The sequence below is a fragment of the Pelophylax lessonae genome (genome assembly GCF_965119305.1).
Source record: "Pelophylax lessonae genome assembly, chromosome: 1".
Taxonomy (NCBI): Eukaryota; Metazoa; Chordata; class Amphibia; order Anura; family Ranidae; genus Pelophylax; species Pelophylax lessonae.
In genome coordinates, this window is record NC_138768.1 from 363,473,241 (window position 1) to 363,499,665 (window position 26,425).

The 26,425-nt window shown below is 46.3% G+C and overlaps 1 protein-coding gene across 2 annotated transcripts in view; it reads left to right on the forward strand.

The window, feature by feature from the left end:
• CARNMT1 (carnosine N-methyltransferase 1) overlaps positions 1-26,425 on the forward strand; it is a 66,770-nt gene that overhangs the window by 1,417 nt on the left and 38,928 nt on the right. For both annotated transcript variants that reach the window (XM_082260597.1, XM_082260598.1), the window contains exons 2-3: positions 8,063-8,258; positions 22,632-22,795. In XM_082260597.1, coding sequence (XP_082116723.1) covers positions 8,063-8,258; positions 22,632-22,795 — 360 coding nt within the window. The remainder of the gene's footprint in view (positions 1-8,062; positions 8,259-22,631; positions 22,796-26,425) is intronic.

The following is a 26,425-nucleotide window of genomic DNA, read 5'->3' on the forward strand; positions in this document are numbered from 1 at the left end:
CAGATGTTATATATATATTTAGATTAGACCCCACATGTTTCCTCTGCCCTTAAAAGCATTTGATCACACCAAGATTGTTGTGATCAGATGCTTTCCTATTTTAAAAATGGCCCTGTTTACATCTGGGGAAATCATAAGTAACAATGCTTGTCACTTCCAGTTTCCTATGCAATAGAGCTCATGGGGACCTTCCAGCCCTCAAAAAGCTCTATGGTAAGCGGGCGGAAGCGTCAGTTTCCGTTTAGGGTTCGTCGGTGGGAAGGAGAACCTGGAGAGGCACCAGCAGTGGGTTGACCCCTTCCTGGTGCCTGTAAAAACAATCCGTGGTTAATTAGCCACTAGAATGGATTTTACAAAATCGGCCACTGGCAGAAAAAAAAAGATATATGAATGATGCCTGTGGCTGCAGGCATCATCCTGATATACCACTTGAAAGCCACGAGGTTTACAGTGCCTTGCGAAAGTATTTGGCCCCCTTGAACTTTGCGACCTTTTGCCACATTTCAGGCTTCAAACATAAAGATCTAAAACTGTAATTTTTTGTGAAGAATCAACAAGTGGGACACAATCATGAAGTGGAACGAAATCTATTTGATATTTCAAACTTTGTTAACTAAAAAACTGAAAAATTGGGCGTGCAAAATTATTCAGCCCCTTTACTTTCAGTGCAGCAAACTCTCTCCAGAAGTTCAGTGAGGATCTCTGAATGATCCAATGTTGACCTAAATGACTAATGATGAAAAATAGAATCCACCTGTGTGTAATTAAGTCTCTGTATAAATGCACCTGCACTGTGATAGTCTCAGAGGTCCGTTTAAAGCGCAGAGAGCATCATGAAGAACAAGGAACACACCAGGCAGGTCTGAGATACTTTATGGTTTATTTTTAGAGACTTTTTAACATTGTTTCAAGCGCTACTATTATTCTTTGTTCATTTTATCATCAAATATACTTTATATTTGTTTAAGTAGCTGCTACATTGGTTTTAACTTTTACCAGCCGGTGTGCTGGTGCTCCCTGGAGCGCGGAGATTAATTCACAGTTTAGGCGTAAGGCTGAGGATTTTTTACATAGGTCTGAGATACTGTTGTGGAGAAGTTTAAAGCCGGATTTGGATACAAAAAGATTTCCCAAGCTTTAAACATCCCAAGGAGTACTGTGCAAGCGATAATATTGAAATGGAAGGAGTATCAGACCACTGCAAATCTACGAAGACCTGGCCGTCCCTCTAAACTTTCAGCTCATACAAGGAGAAGACTGATCAGAGATGCAGCCAAGAGGCCCATGATCACTCTGGAGGAACTGCAGAGATCTACAGCTGAGGTGGGAGACTCTGTCCATGACAACAATCAGTTGTATACTGCACAAATCTGGCCTTTATGAAAGAGTGGCAAGAAGAAAGCCATTTCTTAAAGATCTCCATAAAAAGTGTAGTTTAAAGTTTGCCACAAGCCACCTGGGAGACACACCAAACATTCGCGGAAGAAGGTGCTCTGGTCAGATGAAACCAAAATCGAACTTTTGGCAACAATGCAAAACGTTATGTTTGGCGTAAAAGCAACACAGCTCATCACCCTGAACACACCATCCCCACTGTCAAACATGGTGGTGGCAGTATCATGGTTTGCGCCTGCTTTTCTTCAGCAGGGACAGGGAAGATGGATGGAGCCAAATACAGGACCATTCTGGAAGAAAACCTGATGGAGTCTGCAAAAGACCTGAGACTGGGACGGAGATTTGTCTTCCAACAAGACGATGATCCAAAACATAAAGCAAAATCTACAATGGAATGGTTCACAAATAAACACATCCAGGTGTTAGAATGGCCAAGTCAAAGTCCAGACCTGAATCCAATCGAGAATCTGTGGAAAGAACTGAAAACTGCTGTTCATAAACGCTCTCCATCCAACCTCACTGAGCTCGAGCTGTTTTGCAAGGAGCAATGGGCAAAAATTTCAGTCTCTCGATGTGCAAAACTTCTAGACATACCCCAAGCGACTTACAGCTGTAATCGCAGCAAAAGGTGGCTCTACAAAGTATTAACTTAAGGGGGCTGAATAATTTTGCACGCCCAATATTTTAGCTTTTTATTTGTTAAAGTTTGAAATATCCAATAAATGTAGTTCGACTTCATGACTGTGTCCCACTTGTTGCTTCTTCACAAAAAATTACAGTTTTATATCTTTATGTTTGAAGGCTGAAATGTGGCAAAAGGTCAAAGTTCAAGGGGGCCGAATACATTGGCAAGGCACTGTATGTATTAGGGCTGAACGATAGTTGATGTGATATCGACTATTGTTCTGCGGGCGTGGGCGATATTTATATCGCCGAAGACACGATATTTAGCATAGGCAGGGAGAAGTGAGGACTCGCAGTGCTGGCAGCCAACACATCCGTTTTGATTTCGGCTGTGATCGGAATTCCGCCCCTCCAGCCTGATGCAATCCAGCCCTCCCAGCTCTGCCTCTAGTATCCAGCCGACCATTACTCCGCCCATTGTCTCTCCTGGCTGCATCGGGGGCGGGATCAGGCTGTAATGTTTTGTAAATAGATTCAATGGAGAGACAATGGGCGGAGCAGGGCGGAGTAATGGTCGGCTGGAGACTAAGAGGCAGAGCTGGGAGAGCTGGATTGCATGGCGGCGTAGAGGCTGCAAAGCGCTACAGTGCAAAGCAGCAGGAGAGGGGGGAGAGACGTCTGGAGCATGGCGGAGGAGCACTGGGGGACAAAGGCTGCTACTGTACTACTGCTGGGAGACTTCACTCAGCCCGCTTCCTCTACACTCCGGCTCCGACACAAGGCTCGGGCTGTCCGGGTGGGAGAAGTTCTACAAGTGTGGCGGATCCCCTGGCGGAGAGCTGAGCTCTGCTCACTGATCCCTCCTCCGGAGACTGTCCGGGGCGCTGTGTATACGGAGCTGGCACTGGGACTGGGTGTGAGGATGTTCTTCTACCTCCTACCACCACTGTGAGTCCCGACTCTGCCTAATCCACACTGTCAGTGTCTTCAGCATTCCACCCAGAGAAATATTGCGATTATATATATATATATATAATTGAGAACCAAATATCGCAATGTACTTTTTTCCCCAATATCGTGCAGCCCTAGTATGTATGGTGGCGGTCTTCAAGTGAATAATTAACACATATTACCATAATCATGAATCTGCTGTTTTTTCTGTCCTCCCTCTTTTTGTTTTTCCTACTGGGGCACTTCATCTGTCATGTAGGTCCCAGTAACGGGCTGTTTGGAAGTTTAGAGGGGATGGATACAACTTCAGCAATCAGCCCACTCTTTCTGTCCCTCACACACCTGAACAGTAAATAAGTTCAGACACTGTGCTGTTCCTGTGATTAGTGGAACATACTTAAGTGGTATAGACATTGCTGGATCTAGGAGGAGGTGTTGGGGAGGGCTGTGCCTCCCTCCCTTAGATTTCAGTTGTGCCCCCCCCATGCTCCATGGATCCTGTGCCTGTTGGGCTCCTTCTCAAATCCCCACACTGCACACAGTGTGAGCACAGACAGCACAACTCCTCTCCCTCCTCTCAAACGGCTCAGATCCGTTCTCTTACAGACAGCCTTTATCAGCACACTGCTCTGCTGCACGGACATTTTATTTTATATGGGAACGTCATAGGTCAGAATTGCAGCATAGCAGTGTGCCAGTGTGCAGAAACGACAGCATGGTAGGCAGCTACCCAGTGTGCAGAAACGACAGCATGGTAGGCAACTACATAGTGTGCAGAAATGACAGCATGGTAGGCAGCTGCATAGTGTGCAGAAATGACAGCATGGTAGGCAGCTGCATAGTGTGCAGAAATGACAGCATGGTAGGCAGCTGCATAGTGTGCAGAAATGACAGCATGGTAGGCAGCTGCATAGTGTGCAGAAATGACAGCATGGTAGGCAGCTACACAGTGTGCAGAAACGACAGCATGGTAGGCAGCTACACAGTGTGCAGAAATGACAGCATGGTAGGCAGCTACACAGTGTGCAGAAATGACAGCATGGTAGGCAGCTACACAGCGTGCAGAAACGACAGCATGGTAGGCAGCTGCATAGTATGCAGAAATGACAGCATGGTAGGCAGCTACACAGTGTGCAGAAACGACAGCATGGTAGGCAGCTACACAGTGTGCAGAAATGACAGCATGGTAGGCAGCTACACAGTGTGCAGAAATGACAGCATGGTAGGCAGCTACACAGTGTGCAGAAAGGACAGCATGGTAGGCAGCTACACAGTGTGCAGAAAGGACAGCATGGTAGGCAGCTACACAGTGTGCAGAAATGACAGCATGGTAGGCAGCTACACAGTGTGCAGAAATGACAGCATGGTAGGCAGCTACACAGTGTGCAGAAATGACAGCATGGTAGGCAGCTACACAGTGTGCAGAAACGACAGCATGGTAGGCAGCTACACAGTGTGCAGAAACGACAGCATGGTAGGCAGCTCACAGTGTGCAGAAATGACAGCATGGTAGGCAGCTACACAGTGTGCAGAAACGACAGCATGGTAGGCAGCTACACAGTGTGCAGAAACGACAGCATGGTAGGCAGCTACACAGCGTGCAGAAACGACAGCATGGTAGGCAGCTACACAGTGTGCAGAAACTACAGCATGGTAGGCAGCTACACAGTGTGCAGAAACTACAGCATGGAAGGCAGCTACACAGTGTGCAGAAACTACAGCATGGAAGGCAGCTACACAGTGTGCCGAAATGACAGCATGGTAGGTAGCTACACAGTGTGCAGAAATGACAGCATTGTAGGCAGCTACACAGTGTGCAGAAACGACAGCATGGAAGGCAGCTACACAGTGTGCAGAAATGACAGCATGGTAGGCAGCTACACAGTGTGCAGAAATGACAGCATGGAAGGCAGCTACACAGTGTGCAGAAATGACAGCATGGAAGGCAGCTACACAGTGTGCAGAAACGACAGCATGGTAGGCAGCTACACAGTGTGCAGAAATGACAGCATGGTAGACAGCTACACAGTGTGCAGAAATGACAGCATGGTAGACAGCTACACAGTGTGCAGAAATGACAGCATGGAAGGCAGCTACACATTGTGCAGAAATGACAGCATGGAAGGCAGCTACACATTGTGCAGAAATGACAGCATGGTAGGCAGCTACAGTGTGCAGAAATGACAGCATGGTAGGCAGCTACACAGTGTGCAGAAACGACAGCATGGTAGGCAGCTACACAGTGTGCAGAAACGACAGCATGGTAGGCAGCTACACAGTGTGCAGAAACGACAGCATGGTAGGCAGCTACACAGTGTGCAGAAATGACAGCATGGTAGGCAGCTACAGTGTGCAGAGATGACAGCATGGAAGGCAGCTACACAGTGTGCAGAAATGACAGCATGGTAGGCAGCTACACAGTGTGCAGAAATGACAGCATGGTAGGCAGCTACAGTGTGCAGAGATGACAGCATGGTAGGCAGCTACACAGTGGAGCAAAGCAGGCGGATTTTCTCAGTGACAGACAGGAAGAAATCAGCAGATGCGATCTCTGTGTCTGTCACAGAACCCCCCCACTAACACACACATCAGTAAGCATGAGGCATACATTTAACCCCTTGATCACCCCCAGTATTAACCCCTTGTCTGAATGGACACACAGAGCAGCACCTCGGTTTGGGTGCCCCCATAGCAAGCTGTTTGCTGTGTGGTCACTCAGCAGGAGGGAGGAGCCTGGAGTATCGGCAGGGGACCCGAGAAGAGGAGGATCTGGGCTGCTCTGTGCAAAACGACTGCACAGAGGAGGTAAGTATAACATGTTTGTTTTTAAACAAAAACAAAAAATGACTTTATGGCTTTAACCACTTGCCGACCGCTCACATTGAGCGTACTGCGGGAAAAGTGGCTCGTTATCGTCCAGCGGCGTAGGTCTACGTCGCTGGACTCCTCCCCTTGTCGGCGGCGCGCTCCCGCTGTATTAAGACACAGCGGGAGTCGGGCCAGGGGAGGAGCGGCGGTGATCACCGCCGCTCTTCCCCGAACGTCGGCGATCGAGTGAGGAGATCCGCCCGCTTTGTTTACACTTAGGTTATCTCCTAAGTGACAGGCAGTCACAGATTACAGGATTCAGCATAGCTGAACCTGCGATCTGTGCCTGTGTCACACAGTCCCCTCCCCCCCACACACGTCAGTAAGCACCAGGCATACATTAACCCCTTGATCACCAATAAAAGTTAACCCCTTCCTTGCCAGTGTCATTTTTACAGTAACAGTGCATATTTATAGCACTGATTACTGTAGTAATGTCACTGGTACCCCCAACAGTGTCAAAAATGTCAGTTAGGGGTCCGATCTGTCCCCTGCAATGTCGCAGGCCCGTAAAAAAAAAATCGCAGATCGCCGCCATTTCTAGTTAAAAAAATAACAATAAAAATGACATTAATTTCCCGTAGTTAGTAGCTGCCATAACTTTTGCGCAAACCAATCAAAATACGCATATTTTTTATTTTATTTGTAAAATATATGTAGCAGAAAACAAATTGGTCTAAAATGTAAAAAAATTTTGATTTTTACATTTTTTTTTTTTTTGGGGAATTTCATTTAAAAAAAATGTGAAAAAAATATTGTTGTTTTTTTCAAAATTGTCGCTATTTTTTTATTGCTATTTGTTTATAGCGCAAAAAGTAAAAATCACACAGGTGATCAAATACCACCAAAAGAGAGCTCTATTTGTGGGGGAAAAAAAAGGACATTTAATTTGGGTACAGCGTCGCACGACCGCGCAATTGTCCGTTAAAGTAACCCAGTGCCGAATCGCAAAATATGGCCTGGTCAGGAATGGGGTAAAATCTTCCGGTCTTAAAGCGGTTAAAAATACGCTCATTGAGAATTTTTTTGTCAGACATGTAGCTAAATACATTTTGGCCTAAATATATGACAAAAATTGAATATATTGGATATTTTTTAACTGTCAAAGTAGAAAAATATTGTTATTTTTTTTAAAATTGTCGCTCTTTTTTTAATTAATATCGCAAAAAAATGAAAAGCGCAGAGGTGATCAAATACCACCAAAAGAAAGCTCTGTTTGTGGGAAAAAATGGACGTAAATTTCGTTTGGGTACGGCGTTGCATGACCACGCAATTGTCAGTTAAATTCGCACAGTGCCGAATCGCAAAAAGTGGCCTGGACATAAAGCAGGGAAATCCTCCGGTCCTAAAGTGGTTAAAGTACACCTGTACTGATAAACAGGTAGGCTCCTTTCACACGGCCGCTCCGTGTGTCCGCAAATCATCCCATCCGTTTGCGGATGATTTGCGGACATAATGTAAGTGAATGGCACTGCGGGTGTCAGCGGAATACCATCTGCTGACCCCTGATTTTCCTCCTTTCAGTTCTGTTCCGTTTTTACAAATGGAACAGAACCCATTTTTCCTTCCGTGTAAAAAACGGAAAGGAAGGAAAATCGGATGTCAACGGTGTCATCCGCTGACATCCGCAGTGCCATATACTTACATTATGTCCGCATATCATCCGCAAACGGATGGGATATGCGGGCACACGGAGCGGATGACACAAATGTCATCCGCTCCGTGGAGAAAAAAAAAAAAAAGTCCCGCAGCGGACCTTTCACACGGAGCGGCCGTGTGAAAGGAGCCATAGGCAGCAATTGAGATGATCAGCAATTGCGAACTCCTTAAAATTTTAGTTACCTGACCTTTCTAACTTCAGTACTTTATGTGCTGCACATTTCTGAGTCAGTGACACAAAGTCAAAGCAAAGCAGGTCATCCCATTTTTATACTTGTTCCAAGTGGATGGTTCAGAAGGTTATGGATCAACAAAGAAGTCAGGCAACTAGCATTTCAAGAAGTGGCCAGCAATGGCAGCCTGCATGCTCCCCAGTACAGCTTTTCTTTAACAAGATTCTTTTAATTCCATCAAATGCAGTCATAGAGTGTGAAACAATTGTAGGTCTGGGTTGTCTTCCTGTTCACCTCTTATATTCTATACAGCACTGAGTGCCATAGACTGTCATCAGCTTAGCTGGGGGTATAACAGTTTTGTTATTGTTCCTTTTGTGTTTTTCCTGCAGAACGCACATCTATGAACGTGTGACCCGAGCAGAGAGTCAATTCAAGCGTCTTCCTAAATATCAACAAAAACTGGTCCCACATTTCTTATCTAACATGGATAGACTGCGCAGATGTGCAGATCACAATCAGGAGATCCTGCAGATGATTCTGAATGACTGCACACGCATGTTTGAGAACAAAGAGTATGACAGTAATGTAAGTATTTCATAGACAGTCACACATGTGGACTAATTATTTGCTATTTCTTCTGCATTGCTTTGTTCTCTCTGTCTGCCTTTTTTTTTTTTTCTGCTTCCACAGTTCAGATGGTTTTTAATCACTTCTGAACCGGAAGGATTTACTTATTAATGACCAGGTCATTTTTTGCAATTTGGCACTGCGTGACTTTTTAACTGACAATTGCACGGTCATGCAGTGCCGTACCCAAGCTAAATTTAGATCCTTTTTTTCCCACAAATAGAGCTTTATTTTGGTGGTATTTAATCACCTCTGCGGTATTTATTTATTGCGATCCAAATGAAAAAAAAAAAAAAAAAAAATTGAGGGGAAAAAAATGACATTTTCTACTTTTTCTTATAAAAAATATCCAATAAACTAAATTTTTGTCATACATTTAGGCCAAAATGTATTTAGATACATGTCTTTGATAAAAAAAAAAAAAAAAAAAAAAAAAAAATCTCAATAAGCGTATATTTATTGGTTTGCGCAAAAGTTATAGCTTCTACAAACTATGAAGTATATACTGAAATTTACGCAGCTTTCACTTTCTGACTGGCTATCTAATTTCTTGAAGTGCTAAAATGGCGGGGCAGTATGCACCCCAAGGAACTTGCTGAGAAGCATGTTGAGCCCATTGAATATTTAAATTTTTTGTCACAGGTGTTTGAAAAATGACAAAAAAAATGGAATCGCACCCCAAAATACATTCTGCTGCTTCTCCTGAGTATGGGGATACCACACGTGTGAGACTTTTTGGCATTCTAGCCACGTACAGGACCCCGAAAACCAATCACTGCCTTCAGGCTTTCTAAGGGCATATATTGTTGATGTCACTCCTCCCTACCTATCACAGTTTCGGAGGCCATGAAATGCCAAGATAGCAAACCCCCACCCCAAATTACCCATTTTCGGAAAGTAGACACCCTAAGCTATTTGCTGAGGGGCATTTTGAGTATTTTGCACATCTCACTTTTTTGTCACAAACACGAAGTTTTGAAAATTGAAAAAAGAAAAAAAATAAAATTTTCCTTTTTCTTTCGTCATTTTCCAAAACAAAGGAGAACTGCAAAATACTCACCATGCCTCATAGCAAATACCTTGGGGTGTCTACTTTCCAAAAAGGGATCATTTGTTTTTTTTTTTTTTTTTTTTTTTAAATATTGGTTACACATGCCATATACCCATGGCATGTGTGAGCAATATAATATTTAGTGACAGTTTGTGTAAAAAAAAGTGTAATTTTCCTGAAACTTGTGGCTAAATATAAAATAATACATGGGCTCAAGATGCCTCTCAGCAAATGGCTTGGGGTGTCTACTTTCCAAAAAGAGGTCATTTGGGGGGGGGGGGGGGGGGTTTGAACTGTCCTGGCATATTATGCCCAATATTAGAAGCTTATGCCATACCTCACCCACTCTTCTAACCACTTGAAGACCAAGCCTTTTCTTTTTGTTTACATGGAAAACATTATTATTATTATTATTATTATTTTTTTTTTTTATTACTAGAAAATTACTTTGAACCTCTGAACGTATATTTGTTTTAAAGCAGAGGCCCTACAGAACAAAATGGTGGGTGTTGCAATTGTTTTTGTCACACGGTATTTGTGCAGATTTTCCAAACGCAATTTTTTTGGGGGGAAAAAAACACTTTTTTTAAACTCAATACACAAATACACCATATATTGCCCAATTGTTTGGTAAAATATAAAAGATGATCTTATGCCGAGTACATGGATACCAAACATGACATGCTTTAAAATTGTGCACGCCCGTGCAGCGCCAACAAACTATGTACATTTTTAAAAGCCTTTACAGGTTACCACTTTAGATTTACAGAGGAGGTCTACTGCAAGAATTACTGCCCTCGATCTGACGTTTGCGGCGATACCTCACATTCATGCTATAATTGTGGTCTAAATATGACACCAGACCGAAGCTTGTGTTCGCCTTTGCGGGCAAACATGAGGGGACAGGGGTGCTTGAATTATTATTTTTTTTTTTTTTTTTTTGACACCTTCCGTTTTTTTTTATTGTTATGACAGGGAATTTAAATATCCTCTATGATAGCAATAAGTAGTAACAGGTACTCCTTCTCTTTTTTTCCCAAAAAATTGGGGTCTATTGGACTCTAGATCTCTCCTCTGCCCTTAAAGCATCTGACCACGCCAAGATTGGTGTGATGAGATGCTTTCCCAATGACGCTGTTTATATTTGGCAAAACCGAAGTCATGAAATGCTCATAGCTTCTGGTATCTTAGGCCATGAAGATGATTGGAGCCATTCTGGTCTCCAATCATCTCTATGGTCCGCTGACAGAACCACCGGCTACAGTCTCGGGTTCCCGGTGGGATAGGAGAGCCTGTGAAAACTGTGGAAGGCGGCGGGAGAGGGAGTCCCCTCCCACTGTTTGTAAAAGCAGTCTAGCGTCTAGTTATCTGCTAGGATTGCTTTTGTATGAAAGCTGACCTCTGGCTGCAAAAAAAAAGACCATGCCAGAAAGTGTGTGGTATGCCCACCATTAGACCTCCCAGCATCCACCCACTTCTCATGATGGGCACACATGCAATGTTCTGTGGTTTTTTTTTTTTTTTTTTTAGCCAATGGGCTGAAGAAAAGAAAAAAGCAAACATAGCAGATTCCTCCATTCGTATCGATCAATGTGGATGAAAAAATCTGTCAAGCAATGAGTTAAAAAATATATGGTGACGCATAGGGGAGTCCCTCTATGTCCACCCCATCCCCTCTCTATCGCCATATATGGTCTTTTTCTTAACTGCGGTGGTGAAATCCCCCTCCTACAGTCATTGATTACGTATATGGTGCTAGCAAACGCTGTTGCTGTCAGAATAAACAAATCAGTGCTGCAGATGATGGGCGTACCTGCAAAGCAAACAATGGTTAACAATTAAACATTACAGTATAACAGTATATTATAAAGTACAGTAGTAGTAGAAAGAGTAGAAAAGTAGAGAGAGAACGGAAAACTAACTCCATGAGCCCCCGTTCACATAGGGGCGACGCTACGGTGCGAGCAGCGCGCTGTGACCTCGGAGCGACCGCCACGGACTTCATAACATTGAAGTCTATGGCGGTCGCCTCCTGGTCGCCCCAAAGAAGCTCCGGACCCTTTTTCTAAGTCGGAGCGACTTGTGTCGCTCCTATTAGAACGGGTCCGCAGCTTCCCTATGGGAGGCGACCTGTGAGGCGACCAAGTCGCCTTAGTGTGAATGGGGGCTTAAAACAACTGTTTTTGGCTTTTTATTTTCTTTTCAATTATTTATTTATTTGTTTGTAAATTTGTTATGCACTTTTATTGTGACTGTAAAAAAACTGTTCCTGTCTAGGGGCTCTCAAAATGTGATAGCCAACATTTTTCAAGACCCTATGTGAAAAAGTGTGCCCTAGACTGTGCCGTGCTGTACTCTATACTAATACTCTACTAGTGTGTTGTAGCGACGGAAACAGTCCCCAATGCAGAGAGCAGGTTGGCCAGGACAGCAGGGACAAAAACAGCAGGTGTCATGCCTATATCCTCATTTCCTACAGACAAGGCATCTTCTTCGGGGTGTTCTTTGGGTAGGGGAGGACATCTGGAAAATGCCTCTCGTGCAGGCGGCTCACTGCATCTGGATTGTGAATTTGGACCACAGCACCTTCTGGATACAGAAGGGCGGTGATGATCTCTTCCTGGAATTTTAGGAAGGATCTACTTCTTCCTGACGCTTTGTATAGCACAGAGGGGTTCGGCAGAGCCAATTGAAATAAGTATACAGACACTTTTTTGGACCAGCATTTGCCCTAACGGGCAACTAAGTGCAGTGCCATCATCTGGTCGTTAAAGTCCACCCCTCACATGTTAAGGTTGTATTCATGGACACAGAGGGGCTTCACCAGTCGCTAATGCAATTTGGACTGTCGTATCTGTCGAGGACAGGACAAAAACATTCTGTGTGTCCCTCCACTTCACTGCAAGCAGTTTTATTACACTTCAAGCAGATGTCCTTTTTTCTCCACAAATAGAGCTTTCTTTTGGTGGTATTTGATCACCTGTGCGTTTTGTTTAAAAAAAAAAAAAAAGAGTGACAATTCTGGAAAAAATATATATATATTTTTCACATTCTGCTATATAACATTGTCAAAATAAATAAATAAAAAATCTAAATTAGTGCAATTGGGTGATCAAGGGGTTAAATTTGAGCCTAGGGGAGTGATTCTAACTGTGGGGGGCGTGGCTTCTGAAATTACCATAGAGACCTGTGATCCTGATAGAAGGATCACATGGGCTCTGTGAACATTCCAGGGAGAAGAATGGTCAGCTGTGTTTACAACAGCTGACCGTTCTTCTCTCTCAGCGGGGAATGATTGCGGCTGTCAGGTGGCAATCGGAGACGCCTGACCCGTGCATCGGCTTCCCGCTGCCGACTGGGGGTGGGAGCGTGTCGGCGCGCGCTCGCCCCCTAGCTCCCTGCTCGCGACCGACGTAGCCCTACGTTGCTTTGCCTGGGGGAGCCACTTTGTTGAACTTAATACACTGCGTGTGGTCGGCAACCGGTTAAACCCTATTTACAGGTGGGAGTTTTTATAAAAGTGACCCAGTGGTGGCCAGCTTACTTTAACCTTTTTACATATATGGGAGGTGTGTACGTTTTACAAGCAAAGTGTCTGCTTTCGCTGACCCCTGTAAGTGAATTCTAATAGACCCCTGATGTCTCAATAAAGAGAAAACCTGTCAGTCATTGGGGTTGATTTACTAAAACTGGAGAGTACAAAATCTGGTGCAGCTCTGCATAGAAACCAATCAGCTTCCTGTTTTTTGTCAAAGCTGAAGTTAGAAGCTGATTGGTTACCATGCACAGCTGTACCAGATTTTGCACTCTCAAGTTTTAGTAAATTAACCCCATTATATCATATAGGGGATTTTTGGTCTCTTATGTCATATAAATAAAGTTTTAGTTGAAAAAAGGTAAATAAAATTGCACCCAAACACTCAAAGCTCCCCCGCCCGCCCATTACTAAAATGGGCCCTTAAATGAAATTCTAGTGTAATTTTTTTTACTGAAAATGTGTGCTTGGTAAACTACAAATATGTGACACAAAAAATTGGAACTACCACCATTTTATTCTACAGGGTCTCGGCTAGCCAGGGCAGTATCTGGTGACTGGGAAGGAGACCCTGCAGGAAGATTTTAACCAGAAACAGCTGCCTGCAGGTAGTGGGATACACCTCATTAGATATAACTAATGTGTTAAGTGCTTTATCAAAAAGTTTGGTAAAAGCAAAAGAGTTCATTTATTTTAATCACAACAAAACAAAAGACAGCTTACTTCATCCAAAGTAAATAAACAGTCCAAATCCTGGTATTGGTAATAAAGCAGCAGGCTCACCGCTAGTCTTTTGGTCCCATACAAGGGGTTCAGGCTCCTCCAAAGTAAAGGTGGCAGGCAGGCCACACGGGGTTAGCAGCCTGTGTCTCGGCTTGTCTGAGAGCTTCCGCTTGTGAGTCTCTCCCCCTCTCCCCCTCTCCCCCTCTCCCCCTCTCCCCCTCTCCCCCTCTTCCCCTCTCTCCTTCAGGACCAGAGTCCTGGTACTCAGGGTTTGAAGGCCCCCCCCCCCCCCCCCAAGTCTCTTTTAACCTTCGAAATCCCGGTCCCTGATATAAACTTAGCAATCCAGAGAGTTCTGGTAGTCAGTCCTCTCCAGCCAAACCTAACCCAAGACACCTCATCCGGCATGGGTGAGTACCACAAAAGCTCTGCAGCTGTCCCTGTTAAAGGGACTACAACTCAAATATCGGGGAAATGTACCTGCCATCCAGCTGTCAGAGGCAATATGGGACACACCAAGAGAGCATCCGCATTCTGTCGATGCTTTCCTGGCCTGTGTTCAGCTACAAATTGAACATAACTCTAGCATTCGTGTGATTATTCTGAATAAAAAGTAGATGTGTATGGGCGCTTTCGTGGAATGGAAAAAGAAGCAAGGCGCCTCTAAGTGCAGTAATTCAGATATTTATTGTGAAATAAAGGATTAAAAACACTCACAATAAGCAAGCTGTGACAGATAAAACACAGAGCTGTAGTGATCCAGGATCCATCCGGACTCTGCAGGGCCACTGTTCAGAGAACGCCCACACAGGAAGCGGAGCTCCGGATGTCCTATATGTCCAATCTATAAAGTAGACAAGAGAATTTTTCAGTGTCAGTGCAGCAGACAGGCAACCTAAGCACAGAACAAGAACATACCCACATCCACCCCAACATAGGACATTATGACCCTTACGACTGTTTAGCAGAGGTCGAGGCCGGAGAATCCAGCCACAGCTTCCACACCTTATCAAATTTTGTGAGGGCATCCCCTACTGAGATACGTAGCCTTATAGAGCGGAGTCACCTTATTCACCAAACCCTTCCAAAAGAGGATAGAGGGGGGGCCAGCAGGCTCTTCCAATGAAGGAGCAGGGCCTTACGGGCATAAAAGAGGAGTAGGCTGACCAGCGTGCGAAGGGCCCTCGCAGGGGCTAAGCCATCAACCAACCCCAGTAGACAGACCCCAATAGAGTTAGGAATCGGAATCTTAACCACCTCTGTAATGAAGGCCAGCACCGCAGTCCAATAATCCCGAACCACCGGGCAACGCCAGAAGATATGTCCAAAATCTGCCAGTGAATAGGAGCAACGCCAGCACTCAGCAGAGGATTCCGGATATATACGAGCCAACCGTGCTGGCGTATAATAGATCCTATGCAGGAACTTGAAATGGATCAGGCGATCCCTTGCAGAGACTAGATAAGCGAAAGGGTTACACCACATCTCATCCCAATCATCTCCATCTAAGTCTGGTACCTCCTGCACCCACCGTTCCCTACACCTACGCACAACTAATGGGGTAGTGACAAACGACTCCTTATACAATTCCAAGAGAGGCTTCCGCATATCCTCAACCTGCACAACATTCTCTAACGCAGAGGCTTTGATCTCCACACGGGAAGAACCAAACTGTGCCAGAAAAGCATGTCGAAGCTGAAGATAACGGAAAATGATTCGGCAGATTAAATCTTGCTTTCAGGGCATTAAAGGGGCAAAATTCTCCACCGAATGTAACATCACCCAGCGTTTTGATCCCTCTTGACGCTCAGAGAACAGGATCTGGAATCGAAGTAAATGAGAAAATTTAGGATTCCACCACAGGGGGGAGGCCGGGGAGACTCCATTCGCTCCAGGTTCCATCAACGCCCGCATTATGTTCCCAGGCCTTGATAGTGGAGTGCATTGTCCCTGTCTGGAAAGTCAGCTTTCGAACCCCGATGCACAAGAAGACTGAGGCTCCTGGAGCACCTGAATGCCAATCCTAGGAGGGGAACTACCCCAGACAAAAGACCCAATCAGGCCATGCACCCTACGGAGAAACAAGCAGGGAACCCATACCGGAGAGTTCCTGAGAAAGTACAGGAAGACGGGGAGAATTTTCATCTTTACTAAATTGATGTGCCCCAAAACTGATAATGGCAGGTCCCTCCACACCTCCGCCCTGCGCTTAAAGACGTTTAACAGAGGTAGTAAATTAAGATTAAGATAATCTGCCACCTGAGCCGACCCCCTGACCCCCAGGTAAGTGAATTCAGTAGTGGCAATGTCCCATCAGCTGCAGCCTGAGTGCCCGGGTCAATTGCTAGCATGGTAGATTTATGGTAGATTTGTCCCAATTAACCCTGAGACCCGAGAACTTGGCGAAAGTATCCAAAATAGTCTAAACCGCACGCAGGGAGCTATTGGGGTCCTTCAGGAACAGCAGCAGCATATCGTCCGCATAAAGTGCCAAGACATTCCTTTATCAAGCCAACCTCCAATGCACCCACCTCCGAAGACGTACGCAGCGCTATGGCCAGGGGTTCTATCATCAAAGAGAACAGGAAGGGTGAAAGAGGACAACCTTGCCTGGTCCCCCGACCCACCACAAAAAAGGGGGACAGGGATGATCCAGTTTTCAGCGCCATGCAAGGGGTAGAGTACAGAAGGGAGATCCACTTGCAGAACTTGGGACCAAACCCCATGCGCCTCAACACCAGCCCCATATACACCCAGTCTACTGTATCAAAGGCCTTGGCTATGTCCAGCGACACCACCACTCTAGTGCATGTGGAGGCATGCGCTACCTGCAAATGAGTAAACAGGCGGCGAAGGTTGGTATCCGTGGACTTACCCAGCTTAAAGCCCATTTGATCTATGTCCACCAACGAGGGCAAGACCACAGCTAGTCTGGTAGCCAAGACCTTTGTAAGGATTTTAAGATCCACGTTAATCAGAGCAATGGGGCGGTATGAAGAACAGAGGGTGTGATCCTTACCCGGTTTGGTCAGGAGAACAACATATGCCTCCAGCATGGAACCTGGCAGAGCCCCCTCGTCTAAACAGGCAGCATACAGGGCCTGAAGCCTGGGGGCCAGGGAGTCCGAGTACTGCCCATACCATTCCACCGGGAACCCATCCGGGCCCGGCGATTTATTTGGAGGAAAGGATGGCCTTCTTGATTTCCTGTAGTGCAATATCATTATCTAACCAGGCACTATCATCCCCCCTCCAGAACCGGCACCGGCAGACCAGACAGGAGCCGCTCCAGCTCCTCCAGATCATAAGCTGGCAAGGGTGAGTACGTGTCAGCATAATAATCCATAAATACCTGAGAGATCTCCCCAGGATCCCTGACCAGTTCCCCAGTACTGGACTTAATACAGGGGACACTTACCGAGGTCCTCTGATTCGTCACCAGAAAACCCTTCTCAAAGAGTGACTCCGCTCTATGTCTTCTATTGGCATGTGCAAAATCTGTACCTAGCAGAGCCAAGTGTCTCCTGGCCTCCTCCAGGGCCGCATAAGCAGCAGGCCCCGACTCAGCCGAGTAATCTTCCTTCAACCAACGGACCTCCAACAGAACAACCTCTCTATCAGCATTAGATTCTTTACGCGATGCTTTAATTGCCAAGATGTAGTGACCCCGCATGAAAGTCTTCAAAGCATCCCAGAGCACCACCCCAGCCGTGGAGGAGGCATTCTTCTCCCAATACGCGGGCATGTGGGGTTCCACCACCTTTTCCACCTGCAACCAACCTGGTGACGGGCACCATGCACCCCTCCCACCCCCATCTGCCAACCGTAGTGTCAGCAGCAGAGGGTTATGATCAGACAACCCCCCCCCCCCCCCCCCGCCAAATAGGTGGCATTTTGTACAAATGGTAGACAATGCACATTAGCAAAGGCCATATCAATCCTGGATGCCTTTCTGTGAACCCCCGACCAGCAGGAATAACCAATAACCCCGTACCCCAGGATGTTTCCATCGCCATAACTCGGTGAGCTGTGCCGCGGAAGCCCAGGAGAGCAGCTCCAGGGCAGATGCCCCCCGCTGGTTAGAGGTGTCAAGTCCGCCATCCAGGATTGCATTGAAATCCCCCGCCATCAGTAGGGGAAGGTGCATGTAAGGAGCCAGGGTCACCAGGAGGTCCAAGAGGAGTTGAGAGTGAAATGGTGGAGGTAGGTATACACTCACCAATACCATTGTCTGCTGATGTACATCCAAGAGAACAATAGCATACCGTCCCCCAGGATCCGTAATCACTTTCTGAACGGAACAGGGTGCACTCTTACCAAGCAGAATAGATACCCCCCGAGCATAAGTGGAATATGTGGCATTAAAAATCCGTTGGATCCACGGCTGCTTTAAAGAGAGCACCCGGCCCCCATCCAAATGAGTTTCCTGGAGGAGGATGATATGAGGCTGAACAGTTTTAATATAATTAAACACCACTGTTCGCTTCACCCTATCATTGAGACCCCGCACATTCCATGACATAACCTTGATTAACCCAGCCAAAGTACAATGATAGGGTAAACGCAGTGGGCGAGCAGGAGGACCAGGGACGGTCCCGAAGAACCGTTCCCACCCTCGAGCGACACCCATGTATAGAGCAAAAAATACATTGAGGTAATAGAAAAAGTGACCACTAGATGGAGCCCGGAGCCTAGAAAAAAACATCCCTGCTGTAATAGCCAAAACCTGAGAAACAAAAAAACAAAACTTGGTATTCAGCCTGATCCCAGAACCCAGAACATTAATGGCTGTGTCATAGAACAGCAGGCGGCAGTACCGGCCCAACCAATAGGCTGTCGCTGTCAGTCCAAGTCCTCCTCCAAAAAATAGAGGAAAGGTATAGAAAAATAAGAAAAAAATCAGAAAACAACCAGTCCCACTAAAAAAGTTGAAAAAGTGCAACAGTACCCCAAAAAGGGGAAAAAAAGGGGCAAGTTCAAACAACGTGCAGAAACCAGAGCTCCCATGGGCGAGATCCAACTCCGTGGCTCCTCTTGAAAAAGCCAGAAGGGGTACAATGTAGATCCAAAGGACATCCTAGGGAAAAGAACCAGGATATAGATGAGGATGAAGCACGAGACATGCCCCCCGGTGACAGGAGAACTGTGAGGTAACAGACCGCACACCGCAGGCATCCAGAGAACAGGCACAGGAGAATATCAGATGGAGTCCAGCCAGTCAGCAGCTTCCCCCGCTGAGTGGAAGAAAAGAGCTGATCGTTTGTAATCCACACGCAGCCGGCTTGGGTACATCATCCCATATTTCAGACCTTTGGCCCTCAGGCGCTTGCGTACCTCAGTGTATATGATCTGCGTTTCTTCTGCGTTTTTAACAGAAAAGTCAGGGAATAACATAATTCTGCTATTAGCATACTGCAGCTCCTCCAGCTTCAGAGAGGATACGGTCCCGGTCGCAGAAGTTCAAAAACTGACGTGGGAGAGCCCCGGGCGGGCGAGCCCTCGTAGGCACCCTGTGGGCCCTCTCCACCACATAGGTAGGGGAGGGGCAGGCAAGTTAAGCAAGTCGCAGAAAACTTTTCAGCAAACTGAGTAGGATTAGAGCCCTCCGCCTTTTCAGGCAAACCCACCACTCTGACATTGTTGCGGCGCTGCCCATTTTCAGCATCTTCCATCTTGTCCGCCATAGCATTCATTTGAGCCTGCATGGCAATAAGCTGGGCAGAGTGAGAAGCTGTAACATCCTCCACCTCAGAAATGCGACCCTCAGTTTCTGTCAGGTGCCCCCTGATTTTGTCCAGGTCATGGCGGATCAATGTACAGTCCGAGGCCAGATGGTCAATACGTATCATCGGAGCAGTTTTGCAGCCATCGATGGCAGCTAGAATGGGGGCAGTGATGTCCTCACCTCCAGAGGCTCCCCCGAACTGTCCAGCAGACCCCAATGTGGATCCAGGGATGCCTGAGTCTTCCTGTAGCTCCCGAGGAGGCGTCCCAGCCGGATGTGCCATCTTCACCGCCGATGCTGCAGCCCGGGCGGCCGGAGAGAGAGGAGGAGGAAGCGCCTCCGGAGAAGGCAAGATGGCGGCTGCGCACGCGCCTCGTGGCTGAGTAACCCGCTGAGTCTGCGGAGCTGGAGTGCCGTTTTTTTTTTGCTCGGCATCGATCCCCCACTGCTGCCCCAAGATGACCAGGGCAAAACCGCCGCGATTCGGTGCGTGGAAAGCCACGGATGGATGTGGATGAGTGTAGGATACTGCGGAGCTCTGGTGAGACTCTCCGGCGCCTTCTACATCCCGGCCACGCCCCCTCAAATGGTACTTCAATAATGGGCAACGGCACCAATGGGTTCCTCAAGTGGGGCATTGGTGTGGTCAGCTGGCAGGTGGGATATGAACCGCAATAATGTTTCACCTCTGCGATCACTCCTGGCCAGTAGAACCGGTCCGTTGTTCGTGTCTCGGTCTTGTCAGCCCCCAAGTGACCCCCCCAACGCGTCATTGTGAGCTAGGTCGAGCACCGTGTATCTGAAAAGCTGGGGAACCAGTAACTGGTCGACCACTTCTCCCCCAACCTCAGTAACCTGGTATAGGTCTCAGGTACTTGAGACACCCCATTAACTACGGTAACCTGTTCCATGGCATTTTTGAGTGTGGGATCCCTCTTTTGGGCAGAATAAAATGCAGCCCGTGACACCTCGAGATCAGGATGGGTAAGACTAGAGGAGCTTTCTCCTTCATCCTCCTCTGACATAAATGGCAGAGGGGAGGCTTCCTCTGTGTTCTCTCCAGCCATGACCTGCATAAGGGACCCCCCCAAGGGTCACTTTAGCTGGGGAACCTTCTGCTCCAGATGCAATGCTATCAGGGTTGTCCAGCTTCCTTATAGGGAACAGAGCAGTCCAGCTGTTCCGGTAGTCCTTGGCTCACGTAGTCCCAAAGTTCAACAAATAACGGGCAGCCCCTCCCTATGATAACATCACGGATGAGGTCGGGTACCACCCCAACCTCCTGGACAATTGTGCCATAGGCTGTGGTGATTGTCACTGACACCAGTGGGTATTCCTTGGTGTCCCCATTTATGCATGCCACCTTCAGGGTTCTTGCTCCCGGACTGACCTCCCCAGCTACCCCGTTACCCACAAGTGTTACCATACTTCCAGAGCCCAACAGCGCTCGGCATGAAGTGGTTCACCCAAAGGTCACATTCAAACCGCCCCCTCAGTTAGGTCCAGCTGGGTAGCACAGACCATCTGGGCATAAAACGACATCCTTTGTAGAGCGCCACACTCCTGGGTTCCTCCTGCATGCCCTCATTCCTGTGTGCCGGTGCAGAGCTCTGGGATGCTGGGGTGGTCGCTCCTTGACTCTTCTGGGTGCTGACTCCAAGGTTTATGGATGGCTTGGCTCTTCTCACTGGCAAGGGTCCTCGAGGCTTGACAGGTCCCAGTAGATCCTCCACCACTGCGTGTCTCTCAACCATTTCCATTAGTTCATCTGCTGTCTTGGGGTCCCCATGACTCAGCCAGCGCTGAAGGTCATGTTGCAGCGACCTCAGATATCGGTCTAACATGACCTGCTCCACCATCTAGGGACTCGTTAACACTTCGGGCTGCAGCCATTTTTTGACCAGCTGACTCAGGTCATGCATCTGAGTCCTTGGCGAACAGTTCAGGCGGTATCTCCAACAGTGTACCCTTTGGGCCCGTATAGCAGTTGTCACCCCAAGGCGGTCCAGGATTTCTGCCTTCAGTCTTTTGTAATCCTTGGCATCCGCAGATGACAGTTTGAAATAGACCTTCTGGATTCTCCAGTGAGAAATGGAGCAATAATACCAGCCCACTGGTCTGGGGGCCATCCCTCTTTCTGCTGTTCTCGCAAAAGTAGCCTTAAATGCCTCCACATCATCACTAGGCGTCAACTTTTGCAGGTAGTGACTGGCCGTTAAGGCTACCTAGTTGCTAGGGGCAACAGCCATGTGTTTCATGTCCCTGGGCGAGATGCCGCACTGTTTTCTGTAATGCAGCTATTGCCTCCTCATGGCGACGGTTGGCCTCTACAGTGGCCTGCTGCTGGGCTATCATGCTCTGAGTCAGGGCTTTTATCATCTCCTCCATGTCACCCTGTGAGGTTTTCAGAGCTTGTGCTCTACTGACCCAGGACATGCAACTGTGGGTCCTGGTACTGGCTCTTTAAATGCTTCCAAATGGCTTTTGTGACTGCACTCTGCCTTGCAAACCTCCACCAAATGTAACCTGGGGTAGCTCTGGAATGACCGCCAGCCAGTTTGGTAAAAGCAAAACAGTTCATTCCAATCGCAGCAAAACAAAAGACAGCTTACTTCAGCCAAAGTAAATAGTCCAAATCCTGGTATTGGTAATGAAGCAGCAGGCTCACCGCTAGTCTTTGGTCCCATACAGGGGTTCAGGCTCCTCCAAAGTTAGGGTGCCAGACAGGCCACACGGGGTCAGCAGCCGGTGTCTCAACTTTGTTTGAGAGCTTCCACTTGTTATACAGCTTGTGAGTGTCTCTCTCTTCCACTTCCTTGACACCGGTGCGGATTGCCCTCTGCTGCCTTTCAAGCCTTCCTCACCTGGGACTTAATCACTTGGGGACCAGAGTCCTGGTTTGAAGCCCCCCCCCCCCCAAGTCTCTTTGAACCTTCGAAATCCCGGGTCCCTTATATAAACTTAGCAATCCAGAGTTCTGGAAGTCAGTCCTCTCCTGCCAAACCTAACCCAGGACACCTCACCCTGCATGGGTGAGAACCCCTGAGTACAACAAAAGCTCTGCAGCTGTCCCCATTAAAGGGACCACAACTCAGATATCGGGGAAATGTACCTGCCATCCAGGACACATTCTCAGTGTCCTGTACAATAAATATATATACACATACACTGTATATTTTACAGCTTTGACATATTTTGACGTTTTAGTAAAATATAACCAACAGTAGCTCAAATGCTCCATAAATCATAAAAAAAAAAAATCGGCTCATATGGAAGTCTTTCTTTTTTGTGCCATAGATTCACAGAAAACTGAGTCCTGCATCCAGCTTCGATATGGACAAGCTAAAGTCCACAATAAAGCAGTTTGTACGTGATTGGAGTGAAGAAGGCAAGATGGAAAGAGATGCATGTTATCAGCCTATCGTCGAAGAGATTTTAAAGTCTTTTCCCAAAGAGAAATGGTAATGTATCTTTATAGCAAACGTAAATAAATGTATCTGCAATTTTTCTACAAACATATATGCCACTTTTTTTTTTGTAGAAGTATTTGGGCACGGCATCAATTCTACAATAAAGCCCAGAGCCTGGAGATACTTTCAACAAACAAGGTTGTTATTCAGAAGCAGTCGTGAGCTTGTTTTAACTATTTAAATACCATGACGTGATACACATTGGTAGCAAAGGGTTAAAGCCACACTTTTTTTTTTTTTATGCCACAAGGCCTATCCATTAAATGGTAGAGTATAGTCTGTCAGTTATTTTATTTTTTTTGCTATCTGAGTCCACTTGGGAGATTTTTTGTGTTAGACACAACAGTGAATGCGAGAAAATCTCCCCAAAATTAAGGAAACCCTTCTTGAGCAGTTGCCACTGGAACAAGAGTTCTCTCTATTCCTGCCCTGGTAACTACCCCAAATGTTGGATTTCCCTCTCTTTCCATTATATTAACAGTGGTCCCCAGGACAAATAAAGTGCCTCTCCCTAGCTGGGACTCTGACAGCAGTAAAGACCTGATAAAAGTACCAACCCCTCACCAATCTATCCAAAACTTGGACACTAGTGCATGCGGAACACTGAATGTGATTCGCACAGGAATCGCACATTTTGTATGGCACAAATGGCATCCACACCAAATTCTGCTCCTAATTTGACAGTCATGTGGGTCCTCAAATGCAGACTGTGTGCATTCATGCACCTTCATGCATGCATGCATGCATGCATGGTTGTGAAAATGGGAGGGGAACATGTCCGTTGCGATGCATGGACATAGCCAAGGTGTCCCAATTGATATGAATAGGACTGCTGGCACAGGGATGAATAGAACCCTTGTTCATCGCCGTGCAGGTGAATATGGCCTTTCCACAGCTGTATGCCTGTGTTAACGAGACCTTATTCAATGCAAAGCATGAGGGAGGGACTGCCCTAATAGCCCCTCTCAGGCTTTGATGCATGCACAGGTGCTGCCAGGAGAAAAATGCAGAGTGTGTAATTAGGAAATAAATTGCTGTTTCTTTATTGACCAATCAGAAAGATTACAACACTGTATTCCTTAAAGCACCAGAAGCTGAAAACACTATTTAATATATTTTTACTATTCAAAGCAAATTTGTCCATATGTTCATGTCTCGATGCTTTATTTTATTGAGAAATTATTTTGAAAAAGCCCTCCCTAGTATTTCCAGTGGTGGCCATCTTAAACAAGGGCAAGGTGATTCATGTAGTGTTTACTTCCTGGAATCCATCTGAATTAAGCTCAGGCATACAGGCTGGGAGGGTGAGTTTATCTGAGAAAGCCTCTCCTCCAGTTGAAAGGGGAAAAAATGCCCATGAAGACTTCTAGGATGTATAACCTCACTTTGACTTTGTCCAGAAACCAGGAAGCAACTAAATGTTTAACCACTCCCTTAGAGCTGGACGTCATACAACGTCTGGGACTTTAAGTGGGTATATGTGAATGATGCCTGCAGCTGCGATTCCCTGCACCATAAAAACTATCATAGCGGCTGCTTGATCGTTCTTACAGGCGGCGGGAGGGGACATCCCTCCCGCCGCCCTCCGGTGCTTCTACCGGCTCATCCGTGCGATCGGCAAGCCGAGAAGATATCTGCCAACAGCGTAAGTACACCATAGAGACTGCCGAGGACCAGATAGTCCCCGGGAGTCTCTACAACCCTCGGAGAGCAGGTGCGACGTTATGACATATTGCCCGGCCTTGCAGTTGTCAGTACTGCCGTGATCTCGGCTGGATAGCCAATATTATGTTTTTTTATTTATTTTTTTTTATTTCAGTCTTTCTAGCCTGTAGGAGAGATGTGAGGTCTTTTTGACCCCAGATCTCTCCATAAAGCGGACCTGTCAAGCACTATTACAAGGGATGTTTAAATTCCTTGTAAATGGGAATAAAAGTGATTAAAGGGAAAGTGTAAAAATAAAATCTACAATTAAAAAAAAAAAAAAATTAAAGTGCCCGCATACTTGCATGCAGAAGCGAATGCATGCGTACATCGTGGCCATATATGTAAACGGCGTTCAATCCGTACATGTGAGGTATTGCCACCAATGTTCGAGCGAGAGCAACAATTCTAGACCAAGATCTCCTCTGTAACACTAAACTGGTAACCTGTAAACATTTTGAAAGCGTTGCCTATGGAGATTTTTAAGTACCGAAGTTAGGCGTCCTTTCATGAGTGTGCGCAATTTTAAAGCATGACATGTTAGATGATGTTACGCCGAGTAATTAGATACCTTTCACATTATACAAAAAAAATTGGGCTAACTTTAGTGCTTTGTTTTTCTTTTAATTCATAAAACTGTTTTTTTCTCACGTTTAGTTCCACTTTAATGTACTGTCTGGCAGAGGTGAATAAATCACAAAACTGGCTGTACAAAATTACAAATCCCTTGGCAGATGATGCCCCTCACTTATCTGTGTTTAGCGGTTTCCCTTCAGTTCAGCTCTAACTTTTTAAATGCCTGCGTGCGCCAGCCCTAATCCTGGCCATTTCCGGTATCTCACAAAAGTGAGTACACCCCTAACATTTTTGTAAATATTTTATTATATCTTTCCATGTGACCGCACTGAAGAAATTACACTTTGCTACAATGTAAAGTAGTGAGTGTACAGCTTGTATAACAGTGTAAATTTACTGTCCCCTCCAAAATAACTCAACACACAGTCATTAATGTCTAGCAACAAAAGTTAGTACACCCCTAAGTCAAAATGTCCAAATTGGGCCCAATTAACCAAGGTTACAGTCAGACTGTCATACTGGTCACTGGAAGTTCAGCATGGCAAAGAACTCTCTAAGGATCTGGAAAAAAAAGAATTGTTGCTCTACATAAAGATGGCGTAGGCCAGTGATGGCGAACCTTGACGCCCCAGATGTTTTGGAACTTCACTGCAGCGTGCATGAAATGTAGTTCCAAAACATCTGGGGTGCCAAGGTTCGCCATCACTGGTCTAGGCTATAAGAAGATTGCCAAGACCCTGAAACTGAGCTGCAGCATGGTGACCAAGACCATACAGTGGTTTAACAGGACAGGTTCCACTCAGCACAGGTCTCGCCATGGTCCACCAAAAAAGTTGAGTGCATGTGCTTAGTGTCATATCCAGAGGTTGTCTTTGGGAAATATATGTAGGAGTGCTGCCAGCATTGCTGCAGAGGTTTAAGGGGTGGGGGGGGGTCAGCCTGTCAGTGCTCAGACCATACGCCACACACTGCATCAAATTGGTCTGCATGGCTATCATCCCAGAAGGAAGCCTCTTCTAAAGATGATGCACAAGAAAGCCTGCAAACAGTTTGCTGAAGACAAGCAGACTAAGGACATGGATTAGTGGAACCATGTTCTGTTTGCTGAGACCAAGATAAACTTATTTGGTTCAGAAGGTATCATGTGTGTGTGGCAGCAACCGGGTGAGGAGTACAAAGACAAGTGTGTCTTGCCTACACCTGAAGACCCCAAGCACGCCTCCAAGAAGAACACTGCCTTGCTAAAGAAGCTGAGGGTAAAGGTGATGGACTGGCCAAGCATGGCTCCAGACCTAAACCCTATCGAGCATCTGTGGGGCATCCTGAAACTGAAGGTGGAGA